General features: G+C 42.0%; 1 protein-coding gene across 1 annotated transcript in view; it reads left to right on the forward strand.

Annotated features, from left to right (window-relative positions):
* PARD3B (par-3 family cell polarity regulator beta) overlaps positions 1-16,193 on the forward strand; it is a 1,175,277-nt gene that overhangs the window by 153,199 nt on the left and 1,005,885 nt on the right. The window contains exon 2 of the mRNA XM_045296697.1: positions 294-395. Within this exon, the coding sequence (XP_045152632.1) occupies positions 294-395 (102 nt within the window). The remainder of the gene's footprint in view (positions 1-293; positions 396-16,193) is intronic.

Raw genomic sequence — 16,193 nt, forward strand, 5'->3', positions numbered from 1 at the left:
GAAAACTCCTTGAATATGTTTTTCAAATTGGTGGGGCAATTCATTTGTACATTGCAGTTTATCATCAAGAATAACCGATGGAATATATATATTTTTGGATTTACTGATTTATGTTGAGCAGGATAACAAGGGCCAAATACTTATACTAATAAATATATGGCATGTGTTTTGGGTGCTTGGAAATGATATTATTACTCAAACATTTTTAGTAAATCCATTAATTTTTTTCACATTAAAATATATGTTACTTTAAAAAAAATTGGTCATGAAATATGTTGCTGGTTCTACCACAGGATCCTGGTTACTGGGTGAAGATTCATCACTTAGAATACACAGATGGTGGAATCCTGGATCCAGATGATGTCTTGGCAGATGTTGTTGAAGACAAAGATAAGGTAGATGATTCTAAAACTGTTCCGCATTATTTTCCTCTGTAGAGCTGTATGTTTTCAAGAGATTGAAATCCTTAACAAATTCATGTGTCAGTTACTGTTAAAAGATACCATCTGTTCAGGTTTTACCTGGACAGCCCATAAATCAAAGTTCTTCATCAGATGTTTGGAAAAACTTTGCAAGATTTGGGAATCTGTTCATGGTGGCCTAATTAGCAGACACTTCATTCCCAAGAGTTCCTGATACGTCTCAATAAATTAGCATCATTTGCTGAGGCTGGTGGAGTTCTCCCCATCATTGCTGGCTGTTCTAAATAATCCGCCTAATGTCTGAGGTTTGTGTATGTTTCAAAGTAGAGGATATACTGGGAAGGAAAGTACTATGTTGAAGAAATTTTTACTTAAAGTAGCTGCGGAGCATCAGTCCTGAGTGATTGTCTGGTTTTTATTGCTCAAGTAAAAAGCACTATGTTGAGATTCCAAAATCTGTTTCATTTTGGTGGGCCAGGGGAGGAAGTAAGCTTTATGAAACCTGAAAGTTAAAGGTAAGCTGCTTATTGGTTTACTGTTTTTTCTGGCTACCCCAAACCTGGTGATGCTCGGCTAAGGGTGACCCAGTGACAGTCATTCGGAAACACTTAGTAGCAACTCTAACCAAGGATGAGGAACGCAACTGGATTTGAAAAAAAAAATCCCAAACTGTACAAATTACCCATATCTATTCGACACTTTTCAGATGCTCTTTATGAAGGAACTAGTTAGAACCCTTAAAAAAAAACCTAGTGGCTCAGTGATTAAAGCACTTGGCTACTCAGTGAAAGGCTGATGGCTCAAACTTTCTAGGGACTCCTCAGGAGAAAGAGAGTCTCAGCCGTCTGCTCCCATGAAGACCTCAGCCGTGGAGGACGGATGAGAAGAGCACTACCTTGATGCACCTGGGCTGGCCTGCCGAAGAACCGACTTGAAGGCCATGGGTTTACGTACCCCAGAGAGCGTTCCGAAAGCCTCGTGATCACTACATGCATAGAAAGCAGACAAAAAGGCCGGATGAGGACACACACACACACACACACACACACACACACGGAAATTTAATAGCCAGACACAGCTTATTAGACATATTCACTCTTTGCATATCCCTGAGGATGTGGGAAAAAGCAACACTTCCCTCTTTTGTAATTTTCCTTTTTATGTCGATCTGAGCTGAAAGGTGTGTTTTGCCGTGTCTGGCTCTTTAGTTTCCGTGTGTGTGTGTGTGTGTGTGTGTGTGAGTGTGTGTGGCCTCATCTTGCCTGTGTCTGCTCCCATGTGACCTCATTGAGTCTTCAGTGACTCCTTTTTCAGCAGGGAATCACCAGGCTTCTCTTTGGAGCCACTGCTCCAGGATCTCCACAGTCAGGGGCTTCTGAGAGTCTATGGAAAAAGTCTACGACCGTTTGATCCCAATGTTCAGTGAACTTTGGGAAGCCGCTTAGTATGTTCAGCCATCTAATTGGAATAATCCCATTTCAAGTACTTTGTTGGGATGGAATTTTTCTGCGCTGATAACTGGAGAAAGATAATAGTTACCTACTTGGATGTGGTGCACTGGCTCCTGCTGCTGAAACACACGGTTTCTTGGCAACATTTGTAACGGGCTTTTTACATCAGTGACTAAAAAAAAATGAACCACAAAGCATTACTGTTGACTGAATTCAACTTAGAGCGAACCTATTGTTTGTGTGGATTTGTTCCGTGGGGTTTGTAAGGCTGTCATCTCTACGGAAACAGCACACTGCCACATCTTTCTCCTAAAAGCGGGGCTGGTAGGTTTGAACCTCTTACTTACCTTGCTCTTAGCGGCCAAGTGCTTTCATCCCTGTGGCCTACCGTTCCTTCGGTGGCTAGTGTGTCCTCAAAAATCAACTTGCATCCTGTCCATCCTTAGTTCTATCTGGGACTTCAAAACATTTGTTAAAATGGAATTCAAAGATAATGGAATGAAACTTCTGAGGTTCACACTACTTGTGAAGGAGGAGCGCGGGTGGCATAGTGGGGTGGGGTCGGCAGCTCACCACAAGATCAGCCTGAACTCACTAGTCGCTCCCAGGGAGCAGTGTGAGACCCTCTACTTCCTTGAAGGTTTCCAGTGGAGCAAACCCGCGGGGCAGCTCCGCCCTGCCCTGTGGAGATTCTGGGATCGAAATGGACTGGATGACAGAGAGTGACAGTGTTTGCCAGCATGATAGTCTCGTTTTCCTCCAGTCGTGGCTTGTGTGTGTGTATGTGTGTGTGTGTGCTTTAACCAACTGCATTGAAATTTCCCTGCCATCAAGTCATTGCTGCGTCAAGACAGTAACTGTTTATGGAAGTAGAAGGGCCAACTGGATTGGAATATTTTTTTAAAATGACACTGAATTCAGATAAATTTTATGTATAGACTTTGCTGTAAGGCTGTACACATTGGTATTAATCTGTGTAGGCCTCTATAAATGTATTTTTTATATTTACTAGAGGAAAGTCACCCTGATTTGTTTTGCACTGTTTGTTTTGCCATTTCATGAGGGAATTTTCTCCTTAAGTAGATTGTGAGCTCTTTTTAGGACCTGGGCCAGGAGAGTTTTGTTTCATGTGTGTGCGCGCGCGCGCATGCGTGCGTGCGTGTGTGTGTTTAACAATTTTTAAATTGTGAATTAGGTACGGGGTTCTTACATTTCAGAGAATCAATTTTGTATTCGACAGTTTAAAGTACTTGTCCAACCCCCCAAGTCCCTCCCCTCCATTTGATTTGTCTTCTCCTTCAGGATCACTCTCTTCCCTTCTCCCCGTTAATGCCTGCCAACCCTCTTGCCTAGGGCTTCTCCACCCCTCTTTGCCCCCCTGCCCCACCCAACGTCAATTCCCTTACATATGAAGATCTTTATCGTGCTTTTTTATTTCTTCTTTTTCATAGCAGTCTTTTGAGTTCTTTTTATTACTAGCTCCCGGTATAATATACTACAACACTTTATTGTCAAGCAACAAGGAATAAGTTGATTGTTGAAAGGGGCAGATGGACATTGTAGGCAACTGGACATCCCTTTGCTGAGGGGTAGTGGGGAGGAGATGAGTCACTCAGGGTGCTGTGTAGCATTGATGAAGCGACACAACTTTCCTCTAGTTCTTAAATACTTCCTCCCACTGTCCTCCCGCCACTATTATGATCCCAGTTCTACCTTGCAAACCTGGTTAGACCAGAGAATGTATAGTGGTGCTGATGGGAACTGGAAACACAAGGAATCCAGGACAGATGAACTCCTCAGGACCAGTGGTGAGAGTGGTAATACCGGGAGGGTGGAGGGAGGATGGATTGGAAAGGGGGAACCATTTACAAGGATCTACATATAACCTCCTCCCTGGGGGATGGACAACAGTAAAGTGGGTGAAGGGAGATGCCGGGCAGCATAAGATATGATAAAATAATAATAATTTATACATTATCAAGGGTTCATGAGGGAGCAGGGGGGGAAGGAAAAAATGAATAATGAGGAGCTGATTCCAAGAGCCCAAATGGAAAGCAAATGTTTTGAGAATGAGGAGGGCAATGAATGTGCAAATGTGCTTTACACAATTGATGTATGTATGGATTGTGATAAGAGTTGTATGACCCCCCCCCCCCAAATGATTAAAATAGAAACGAAGGGGAAACTTTGCTTCCTGGAGTGGATTCTTGCTGCACATGACTTTGAGGCACACCTCCTGTTTATCTCGTTGGTCCCAGGTAAAGGTGAGCGTGATATGTACCACCAGAAGGCTTCAGCAGGGCTTTCAGCCCCCTCCTGCGCCCCAGCCCGTTTCGCTTCTTGTCTCCCTCCTAGGGGCTCTCTTCTTCCTTTGACAGAGGCTACGGGCTTGGGTTGCTTATTAATGAAGAAGGTGGCCCTGTCTCGCATGTCATGGGTATCAGTGTGTGGAAAGGAAGAGCTGGACCAGGGCACGTTGAAAAGGACCAGGAGAAAATGCCTCCCACAGCCACACCTGAGGCCTCTGTACAGGTACCGGTGGGTGTGTACCCGGAGCCCAGGGAAGTAGGAATTCTCTGAACTCTCTTGGCAGTGCACTTTTTAGTCCATTTGTTAGACATGGACACCATCTTCGTATCTGTGCTCTGTGTTTTAATGGGGCTTTACCACCGTCACGAAGGAAGGTGGCAAAGTAAGATATCAGCAGAAAGTCCTACTGGAGGAATGGTCCAACCCGGTGTGCCTCGAACCATCCCTTAATGCTTCCACTGCGCGCCTGCCTGGCATTGTTCTGCACAGCGGAGGAGAATTTACACTGTTGATGTTGCCAGGAAAATTGTACTCCTAATTTTTCCTTTTTAAAAGAAAATGCGATAAAAGAGCATTACTTATTTGTCTGACATTTCCTCTGAAGTTTCAATATTTCCTTACCTTCCATATGTTTAGTGAGGAAAGAAGGTTTTGTCAGACTGTAACTCATGTTTTTAAGATGAAGAAATAATTATAAATGATGCTTGTGGATTTTTAGTGACATATCAGACTCACCCAAGATCCTCTGGACAATTTTGAGTTTTGATGCAATTCAAAAAATCCCATATCAGCAAATTGGCTAGTTAAGAACTTCTTGCAGTCAGACCACAGAAGGGCAGCAAGTCCGAAGAGGCGCCTGGGTCGCTTGTAGTGGTGGTCATGTTGCCGCAGTGCTGGAAGCTACGCCACCAGGGTCGCAAATACCAGCGGGACGATCCCTTGGCAAACCAGCTTGAGCGGAGCTTCCAGAGTAAGATGGACTAGGAAGATGCATCTGATGATCTGCTTTTGAAAAATGTGCTCAGAGAGGACCTTGTGAAAGCAGTGCCCATATCCCTCGGATTGGAAGGCACTCAAAATATCCCCAGAAACAGTCAAAGTCGAGGTGACTGACGAATGGGATGGAGTGAAAGCTTTCAGGGCCTCATTTACTGCTGTGGCATAACTCCAAATGAGAGGAGACGGCTGCAAACATCCACTAATAGTCAGAATGTGGAATGTGTGAGATCGGAATCTAGGAAAGTGATAAGTAATCAAAAATGGAATGGCATGCTTGACTATTGATAATCCTAGTAGGCATACGTGAGCTTAAATCGAATAGCATTGGCTATTTTGAGTAGGACGATCATGTGGTCTCCTGTGCTGGAAAAGAAGAATTGGAGAGAAGTGGGATCTCCTTCATCTTGTACAAGAACATGCAGTGCTGCCAGTGGTAGGATGATGTCCAGTTACCTGTCCTTCCTACAAGGAAGGCCAGTTAACAGGCCTATTTATTCAGATTTACACACCAACTCCCAATGCCAAAGATGAAGAAATTAAAACATTTTTAAACCAACTTCTGTAGTCTGATATTGATCACACATGTGATCAAGATGCATTGGTATTTACTGGTGAGAGAAAGGAGAAAGTTGGAAACAAAGAAGAATAATCAGTAGTTGTCTATTATGACCTTGGTGATAGATATGAAGGTGGAGATGCCATGATTAAAATTTCAAGAGCAACAGGTTAATTAGTTAAAAATTTAATTAACTGATAATTCACTGCAAAGCCTTGCCACTCTTGCATCATCTTTTTCTAGATTACCATATTGACGTACTATTCAATGTTGTTGGATTTTGTAGAGTATGTTTGAAGGGTAACAACCACAGGCAGTTCAATGGGAAAACTCATTCTGTATTGCAGTTATTATATTCCACATGGATTTTAAATGTATTATGAAGTATGATATCTCCAGTACACAGAATACTGATGCTCGCAGAGGCACATGTGCTAATCTCCAGAATGTGTGGATGTTATCAGGCACAAGAGACTTGGCAGATAGGCATAAGTTAACCATAAAAATCAAACTCGCTGCCATTGAGTCCAATTCATAGAAATCCATGAATTGGAATTAATGCTTTAAGGATACTAAAATTGGGAGACAATTCTGGATTATTTTGGGTAGGCTCAGTGTGACCACAAAGGTCTTTTAAGTGAAAGAGGGAAGCAGGAGAGGAGTATAGATAAGAGGTGAAAACAGCCTTGGCGCATTTGTATTGCTGGGCTTTAAGGTGGAAGAAGATGCTTCCAGCTAAGAAATGCTGGGAAGGCAAAAGGACTGGGTCTCCCCTAGAGCCTCCAGAGGCGTTCAGCCACGCAGACACCCAGTGAGTTTAGGCCAGGGGGACCCATTTCTTACTCCTGACCCGCAAGACTCTGAGAAGCGGTGTTTGTTGTGGTAAGCCCCTACACGTGTGGCACTTTGTTTTCAGCCTGAATAGGTAACTCACAGGAACACTGTCTCATACTGTGTTCAAAACACTGAGGTTGGCCTTCTCAAGGTGCATGCTTTACTAGGTCTTCGGATGCTGTAGGGCAAAGGCATGGTACTTTTGCTCCATGGATCGTTCTTTGCATTCCTTCCAATGTCCGTCACAGATTGATTTTCCCTTCCCTGGGTGATCTTTCATGCTGCAGGGTATACATATTAAGCACCCCAAGTTATTGTATTGTGCAGAAATGGTCCCAATGGTCCATCAGGTCTGTTGCAGCATGTAAAGGCCATGTTTTAATTTTTGTTAGGTGCTACTTAGATGGGCCCCGACTCCCACTGACTCCATGCACAACGGAAGGGGATGGATGGTTGTCGATTGAACTGATTGTGCTCCATAGGATTTTCACTGGCCAGTGTTTTCAAACAGATCACTGGGTCTTTCTACATAGTCCTTTTTCACCCTCAAGCACGACCGAAACCTGTTCACCATCACAGCCGTAGGCAAGCCTCCATTGACAGAGGTGTGGTGGCTGTTTCTGAAGTGCATTGCTGGGGATGGAACCCCAGTCTGAAGTTTCCAAGCAGAAGCCACAGTAAGCTTCACACTCACTCACTGATTCTTTTTAATTTGGTGTGAGGGCCACTGTGCATTGGAATAGTTTAATGATTATGTTCCTTGTTAATTGCCAGGATTATATTTTTGGGCTTGGTTGTATAAGACCACTGAAACTTTAAAAGTGATAGATAACAATGTATAACTTCTATCTAAATTGGGGTGCAGCCAGGTTTTTATTAAATATGCAAAAGGAAAACTCTAGACCGTGCTGCGGGACTGTGGAAAGAAGATCTCTGTCTTCGGCTAAGCTTTCACTGTCACGGGCACTTGGCGCAGAGGGAGGCCAGGCATTCCAATGGGCGTCAGAGCGAACAGGCTCATCCTCTGGATTGCATTTGATAGCTGGTGCTCAAATATTACAATTTCAGTTCAGCTTTCCTCATTAGTTATCTGTCCTTGGATAAATGCTAGCTCTTAGGTTATAGAGTACAGGTAAGAATTAAATAAGGTAGGCTCTCTAAAGTTATAAGTACAGTGTGATGTATAATAATCCCTGAAATGTCAGCTGCGATAAGTATATTATTAACAATATTACTATCTGAGTGCTATCACGTTTTTTACCTATGCATTTGACTTAGTAAGTTTTTAAAATGTGAGCATTAAAACATCAAACAATTTTAGGATAGATTTTAGCTACTCGTAATAAACTGTATTAAGTTTTTTGACAGTTATTAAATTATTTAAACCAAGAGTTTTATAAGAAGATACTATTAAGACCAAACATTTGGGTTAATATACCGAGAAGTGAAAATGCCAATTTGACCAATTTTAACTTTGAAATGAGAATCCTTTGACAAGGAAAAATATTTGGTAATATGATAAGCCTTAGGGGTTGGTATGTAGTTTTAAAATGGAGACTGGTTTGCAAATAATTGAACTAGTGACCTAAAACCAAATGCTTCACCCTTCAGCCGAAATTACTTTTTTAGCACAGAAACTCTGGCGCCCTCTAGTGGAAGCTACGGCTATCAGGAAACCAGCAAATGGGAGAAACTTCCTGAACATGAATTAAGTGTTCGGCACCACTTTATTCTATTAATAGTATATTCAGTGTTGCTCAGGGACTGGCACATGGAGACTGAAAACAGGGATTTACATTTCAAGTGATTGTCATTTCTTTATGGTCACCAACTAAACTAATATTCCATTTACGCCTTTGCAGGTCCCCTTGGAAGGGCTAGGCACAAATTCTTTCTAATAGTAAACCTGTTTCAAAGACGTCTTTCCATCTTTCTAGTCAGCGACCGGCTATTATGAATTATGTCACTTTTCCAGTATGTGGTTGAACCAGCCTCATGAAGTGGTTGAATTTTGTTGGCTAGAGTCAGGGTGATGTGTGAAGTAGTTGAGTTTTGTTGGCTAGAGCCAGGGTGATGTGCGAAGCTGTCTAGCATTTGCTAATTATTTCATCTTTAGCCTTTTATTGTTTCTAAGACTCCCCTTTCCAAGATAAGCACTCATTTTAATCCTTTGGATTTAAACAAATCAGGTGTGTGTGCATGCTCTGAAATTCTTCCTTTGGGTTGCCAGCGTTCATGCTGTAAAACCACACTTCAGGAGACATTTAAAGGCTGGTTCAGAAATAACCGCAGGCCCCGAAGAACAGTGGAAATATGTTGGCCAAGAATATCCACCCTAAACGTTTAAATAGTACCCTTTGAACAAGATCATAGAATTGTAGAGCAGGATTCTATAGCAGTTATGTGGCCCAATCCCATTATTTGGAGAAAAAGAAAAATCTCCAACTCAGCTTTGTGGAGTTCATTTCTTCCTTTCCTCCCAAGGATCCTTATAACATCTCATGCAAATCACAACTCCTCACTTCCCTGTCTCCAAGTTGTTTTTTCCCATTTGGCTTCTTTATTTCTGTCAGGAGAGAACCTTTTCTTCTTTTTCCCAGCTTGAACTCAGTCATTTTATGTTTTGTTTTCAGATAAATCTGTTTCAGAATATTTCCTTTATGTTCTCTTACACCTATTTTGCTCTTTCCTTTTCCACAGCGGCAACTCTTCACCCGCAAAATCTCAGAGCAGGGTTCATGTAAGAGGGAGGGAATTTATTTTCTGGACATTAATCTCTCCTCCCCAAAACCAGCCAGACGCACTGCCCCGCAGTCATTCTGCTTACAGCAACCAAGACCTGCGGCCCTTTAAGGAGAAGGAAGCCTTGTTTTGGTCCTCCCCTCAACAATTCCATTCAGCAAATACGAACAGTAGTTATGAACTTGCATTCTGGACAAGTCGTGTCTTCTTCCTGTGGGGGTGCAGGGGCGGGAGGGCCCGGCTGGCTGGGTGGTCTTTTTACAACCTTTCTGGAACTCCATGTTCTCATGAACCTTTGGAGCTAATGCTAACAATATGTTTACAAGTACAGGTGAAATGTTTAGGCGAGTACCTGGTGGCTAGTAAGTTATTGGTACATATTAGCTGCTTTTATAAAGAAACCAAGCAGCTGCTCGGCCGGAGAAAGACGGGGCCGTCTGCTCCCAGAAGGGTTTACAGCCTTAAAAACCCGAGAATGAGTGGACGGCGGTATTAGCAGTATGGATGACGTGATTCTTATATCATACAATTCCTTCTGCTACCTCCTGAATACAGAGCAAGCCGCCTGCTCCTACATTATAGTCAGAGATCTCTGATGCTCCTAAACTACCTTTTCTACAAATCAACTTCTCTGAACCTCAGTAGCAAAACGACTGAATGGACTCTCCTCCCCGATGCCATACTCCTTGTTCCCCAGCTTGCTTCTCAATGTCGCACGTGCCGCTCGCTCCCTTCCTCCTCCTTTCCTTCCTTCCTACCCGATTCAGTTGTGCATCTTATGAATGTACCATCTCTGGAGTGAGGGCGTTTGTTTGCTTCCCTGCCCTCTCCCGGGTGTGCTCTGCAGCACTGGGCACTTGAAGGTGCTCAGAGAGGAGTGGAAAGGATGAATGACCAGCATGTCTTGAGACCTTGGGAAAGAGACTGAGCCACTCTACTGCATGTCCAGACTCTCCACTGGTAAAGTGAGAGTTAAACGGTATCTTTTCACCGTGTCCTAGGGAAATCGTGGGTCAAAATGACTGGCGACATGGAAGGGAAGAGCCCCAGTGGTCGGATGGTTCAACATTGCCTGATGGTTTGAACCGCCCTTGGCTCTGCCGGAGATCAGACCCAGGGATCTCCTCCTGCAAAGCTTCCAGCCTGGTCCATTTGTTAAGTTGTGTTGCCACGAGTCAGGATTGATTCAACAACATGCGATAACAGCATATGCATGTAAGGAATGTTTTTATTCCTACTGCTCAATTTTTATTGATCTTTTAAGATCCAAGTCAAATTCTACTTTTTCTCAGTCCATGTTACCAGAATATCTGCTTCACAAGTGAATTCTTTCTTTCATAAACTTTATAGAAATCGAAGGATCTTAAAAAAATGTGTAGTCATACTCATCAATAAGCATATTTAAGTTCTTCTTAATGGATTTATTGTTGTTGAATTTTTCAGTCTTAGTTTTCTCTTCCCAGATGTCTTGTATACTTTCTTTGTGTGTGGATAGTTTTTAAAACAACTTTTGATATGTATACTTCTTTTTAAAAAGAACACACTAGAACTCAAGATTTCTACTTGTCTGTCATTTTCCTCTGGACCCGTCTGTTTCCATCATGTTACCTCTTCTGAATATTTCATTAGGAGGTAGTTTGTGGGCATGTTTCTGCCCCAGAGGAGCACTTTGGAGTCCGTGCCTTTGTGGCCTTCCTGTGGCAGAGATAAATGGCGTCGGGAGATAGGAACTAAGCCAAAGCAATCTTGATGATGGCTGTGTCAAATTTGTTCTCCCGGGTGCCTTCTGCAATTCACTTGGCTAGTTCCTGTGTGTGTGTGTGTGTGTGTGTGTGTGTGTGTGTGTGTACATGTACATCTATGACACCAACATTTTGTCAGCTTGGAAAGATGATCAAGCATGGTGGTTTTATTAATGCAACAAGTTATTTTAATAAGAGCAAAGGAAAGTGTTTCTGCAAGTGTAAACCTACAAGTTGATTTGAAGGGGAAAGCAAATAAAATTTGATAAGGCTATGCTTGAAATTACAAATGTAGCTAAAAAAAAACATCAATGAGCATTTCTACCTTCACAGTATGCTTTTAGCCATATCTTCTGTTACTGGACTTAGTTCTACCAACTTCTTCTCCCATCAGCTGCTTCTGAAGCTAGGTGGCTGGACATATCCTTTCCCAGGAGGCATGGAACGGTCAGTCTGTTGTAGCAGCTGCGACGGCCTCCTCAGCTAGCTTTGCAGGGGCGAGGAGAGAAGAGGCAGCAGCAGCAGCAGCAGACCAAGGGTCGTTTCTGTGAAGTGAAGGTCAAACACAGCTCCTCTCTCCAATCGTTTCCCAATTCTGACAGCAAGCCCTATCTCCATGGCACTCTCTGCTTCTCTGTTGGGTTTCATTGCAGTGCCCACAGAGAGCTCACAGGCAACACTTGTGATTGTCAGATTTATTAGGGCAGTACCAGATTCTAATTCAGGCTCAGAAATCACTCAAGATACAATTTTTTAACCGGGAAAGCCTCTTCTTAGCCATGCCCACACACAAGCTGTTCTCCAACTTTCCGCCACTAAATCCCCACTGGGGCAATGTGACAGGGGTCTTTCAGTTCTGCTGATAAGTGCCCGGAGGCTGCCCACTGCACCAGTAAGTCCTGAAATGATCAGACGCTCGGCTCTCTTGCTCTGTGGGCCTGGCAGCCCAGTGTGCTGCCACCTGTCTCCCTGTGTCTGCCCTTGTCAGTTCTCTGACACAGCTTAGCTCTGTTACATCAGCCAGCTCTCGCCCTCCTCCTGGATCTAGAATGTGCTCAGCACAGGGATCCCAGATCCAAAGGACAAGCTCTTCTTTCTTGGTGGTAGTGGTATGCCCCTGTTTGCCTCTGGGATGACTCATTTTAAGCCTAATGGGGATGGCAATGCTGATTGATCTCTCTGTTAGGAGGCTATATCTTGTATGCATGGTCCCATCCCCACAGGGTGTCATGCACCTTACTTACACCCCTGGGTGCAAGTTGTCTAAACCCCTGGGTGAGCTGCAAACATCTTATGTGCATGGTATTACCTAGTTATTTGGTGGGACTGACAAAGGCTGTAGCTAGAAGGGCCATATTAATTCACTACATCACAGGGGTCATTAAGATTTTAAAATATATCTTTTTTCCATATGATCCATGGAGTGCAAATTCATTATAATACCCAAAATCACATCAAATACAAAGCTACTTAAGTTATAAAGCATCCTCTTTTAAAAATACAAATGCTATTGGGTGCTAATTGGGAATCCTGCCCAATACTAAAGTCTGCCTTGAGTTAGCCAGGCTGTGTTCCCCCTGACAACCATGGGGGTAGTACGGTGGAGTGTCTGGCCAAAATCAGTGTCACAAAGAGAATTTTATAGGACAGAGTGCTCAGTGTTGATTGTTTGAGTCTAGGTTTTTCTACTTATTACTCTAGCCTCTCTCAACCTTGTAAAGTCAGCTCCCATGTCTCACCCACAACCTTGGGTTAGTAGGAGAACCAAGTGAAATCAAGTGCATGGTCCATTGGAGCTCCGAGGTGCTAAATAATATGCTGCTGCTGTTCTTATCTCCTGTCACTGGGGTCCCCAGAGACGTATGCAGCCATTTTCATGTCCTCCCAGAGGGGCTGGCTGTGATGTGGGACACTGAAACCAGGGAGAGAGCGACCGCAGTTTAGAGGGCAAGGCCAGTCCAGTCCATGGCCTTCCCTTCCCAGCACACAGCAGGTCTCAGGAAAAAGAAGGAGTCTTTCAAATTGGGAAAGAGGCCAGAGAGGAGTATTACATGCAAAGGAGAGGAGTATTACATGCAAAGGTGTGTTATTGAAAAAGAGCCCTGGTGGCACAGTGGTGAAGCACTCAGCAACAAACTGTAAAATCAATGGTTTGAGCCAATTCCTTGGCCCCATGCACAGAAGACGCAGCGGTCTGTTGGCAGTGCACTTCCAGAAAGACCGATGGCCTCAGAGACTGCTTTGTCGTCTAGGGTCACTATGGGTGTGAGTCGGCTCCACGGCAAAAAGCTTTGTTACTGAAAGGAGGTAGATTGAATTTATCTTCAAGAATTGAAAGAAGGGAAGAAAGGAAATCAGATACAAATAATACAAAGAAAGCAAAAAGCCTTACAACTGGACCAATAGAAAACATCATGATAAACAGATATACGATTAAAGGATTTTATATTCCTGGGATCCACAATTTAAGGTCATATAAACAACAGTTTTGTGTGTTTGTTCCATATGCTTTTTGGCATATGAAATCTAGAATAGGTGATTTTATAGAGACAGTAACTGGATTAATGGTTTCTTGGAGGCATGGAGAGCTAATAAAAATGAGTACAAGAAAGAAGGAAATGTTCTAAAATTGATGTGATGGTGATTATACAACTCTTCTTAATATGGTTGAACTTTTGAATTGCATGGTATGTGAATTACATGCTAATAAAACTCTTGGAAAGAATCACAAGGCAGATGACGCTGGACAGGTCTGCTGCACAAGACTTCTTAATACCATTCAAGAGCAAAGATGTCACTTTAAAGATCCAAGTGCACCTGACTCGTGTCCTGGAATTTTCAGCTGCCCATTCTACTTGTGAACGCTGGACAAAGCATCAGGAAGACCAGGGAACAACTGATGCACCCGAGTCATGGAGCTGGCAGAGAGCATTGGGATTATCATGAATCATCAGGAGAACAACAACTCTGTCTTGGAAGAAGGCTGGCCAAGAGTGTTCCTGAGAAGGGGGAATGGCTAGACCTCCTCTCATGTATTTTGGCCACATTATCAGGAGATGCCAGTCTCTAAAGAAGTACATCATTCGTGAGTCGAGTAGAGGGTTAGTGGGAATGGACATCTAAAGTTAGAATGCTAGCATTTCTGTTAGGCTAGATGCAAGATTATTTACTTGAAGAAAGTGGAGCTTTATATAAAGCAAACAAATCAACAAAAACATAACACCTCAGGGCATTTCAAGTAGTTTGCCACAATATGGAATGAAGTAGTAGTAGCTTTTGAAGTGATTTTTTATTGAGATTAGACAATGATGTACTAAGTTCTCCGGCTTCAGTTTTGAAATGAAGAACTTTTTATATGGTCAAGTTTTCCTTTCAACCAAGACTTCAAAAGAGATGCCGCCATTGCTCATACAAATGAACATCAAGCGTGAAAGGGAGAGCCACGTATGTGTCCCTGGGGTAGCAGACGCACCTCCCAGACTCCTAGGGATGCTCGGACTCCGACTTTGGGAAGAATGGCGATGTTTTTTCAGTCCACCTAATGATTGGGAATGCTCTCAACTTGGACATTGGGAAGATTTGTTGAGGTGTCATCATCCATTTCATATATAAGTAATATAAAGACCTTTAAAAAATAATCTATATTTCTTTGTGACATCAAATCTTGAATATTCTTTACTGAAGTTGTTTCATGGCAGTTGAAACCAGAGTTCATTGAATTAGCTGTGAACTTACATCCTCTGCTGCAATACACGAGGGACTATTTTGGTGTATTTAGGGGAATTAATTGGTCAGGGTATGAAAAAACACTGAGTGTTGGGGGCGAGGAGATGGCTGGTTAGAGAGATAGGTCTTTTCAAGATTCAGTGTTCTGCTAATTTAAAAAAGAAACACTTTTGATGAACGTCAAAATAAAGTAAGCAACAAAGAACACGAATAAGAAAATGGAAAATGATAAAATAAGGTTGACATTTCCTTTGGGAGACCTAATGTCAAAGACATAAACACTCAAACTATTTAGATGTCTCTTTTCCAAATGGAAACTTCTATTTAAGGAAGTATTTAACTGCAGTGATTGAACATAATGGATGAAATATTTTGCACTTGACAGAGGCTTCAATCTGAGACAAATCTGTGCTCATATATAATGCATTAAAATATGGAATGCTACTTCTGGTTGGCCAAGTTAATTTTAAGTTTTAGTATCTTTAGTGTATATATATACAAACAGAAAATTTATCAAGTTGGCATGTGCTAAGAAAACCTAGATTATGAACTTTGTTGTCTCATGATAATTAGTATTTGAAATGAATATTCAAATAAAAGTAGAATATTTAAAAATATTAAAGTACCTTCTTAAAACAATCTTTTCTGTTCTTTGGAAATAAGAAGCTGAAAATGAATATCAGATTCATTGAGATAAATACTTATGGAAGCCTGTTTCCTGGTAATTCAATTCAATATATTGCTTAGATTTTCCAAAATTAATTTTTTTTCCTCAAATGGAAAAATGTAGCTTTTATTCAACTATGGTGTCTGGTGGTCTAATGTCACTAAAAGTTAACTTGATAATTTGAGACTTAAAATACAAAAATTAATTTCACCTTTTAAAAAATTTTAATTTGTATGCAATGAAAATAATTATGGGTTACTATGAGTGCTATTTTGACACTAGTAAAAATTGTATGAAGCAAATGACATATAGATTTAAAAAATGTTGATGGTGCTCCGTAACAGGAGAGGAATGCAGCTCTGGATTGAATTTTTGACAGACAATCTTTTATTATGACATCTAGTTGATTAATACTTCAGGCAAATCATTGTTTGTAAATATCTCCTTTTACTATCCATTAGCTTGGGAGCTGGAAGGATGCAGACAAACAGGCATCTACTTTGCCCTCCACTCATTTACTCCTGGGGAACTGACAGTGTCTTGGTTATAATGTTGAAAGTATAGTCTCATTGCCTCAAGAATTTTCTAAGACCAAGCAAGTTTTATACATGACTTTCTTGTTGCATTTGAGTGACATAGATTGTTAGTGTCAAAACACATTTTAAAGAATAAAAGGTGGTAGGACAGAGTTTTTGAAAAAGAGGTACTTTTGTAGGTTCTTTCCCCGTGTTTTTAAAATAATGT

This window comes from Echinops telfairi, unplaced genomic scaffold (genome assembly GCF_000313985.2).
Source record: "Echinops telfairi isolate 266 unplaced genomic scaffold, ASM31398v2 ScPeMD7_3;HRSCAF=10, whole genome shotgun sequence".
Lineage (NCBI taxonomy): Eukaryota > Metazoa > Chordata > Mammalia > Afrosoricida > Tenrecidae > Echinops > Echinops telfairi.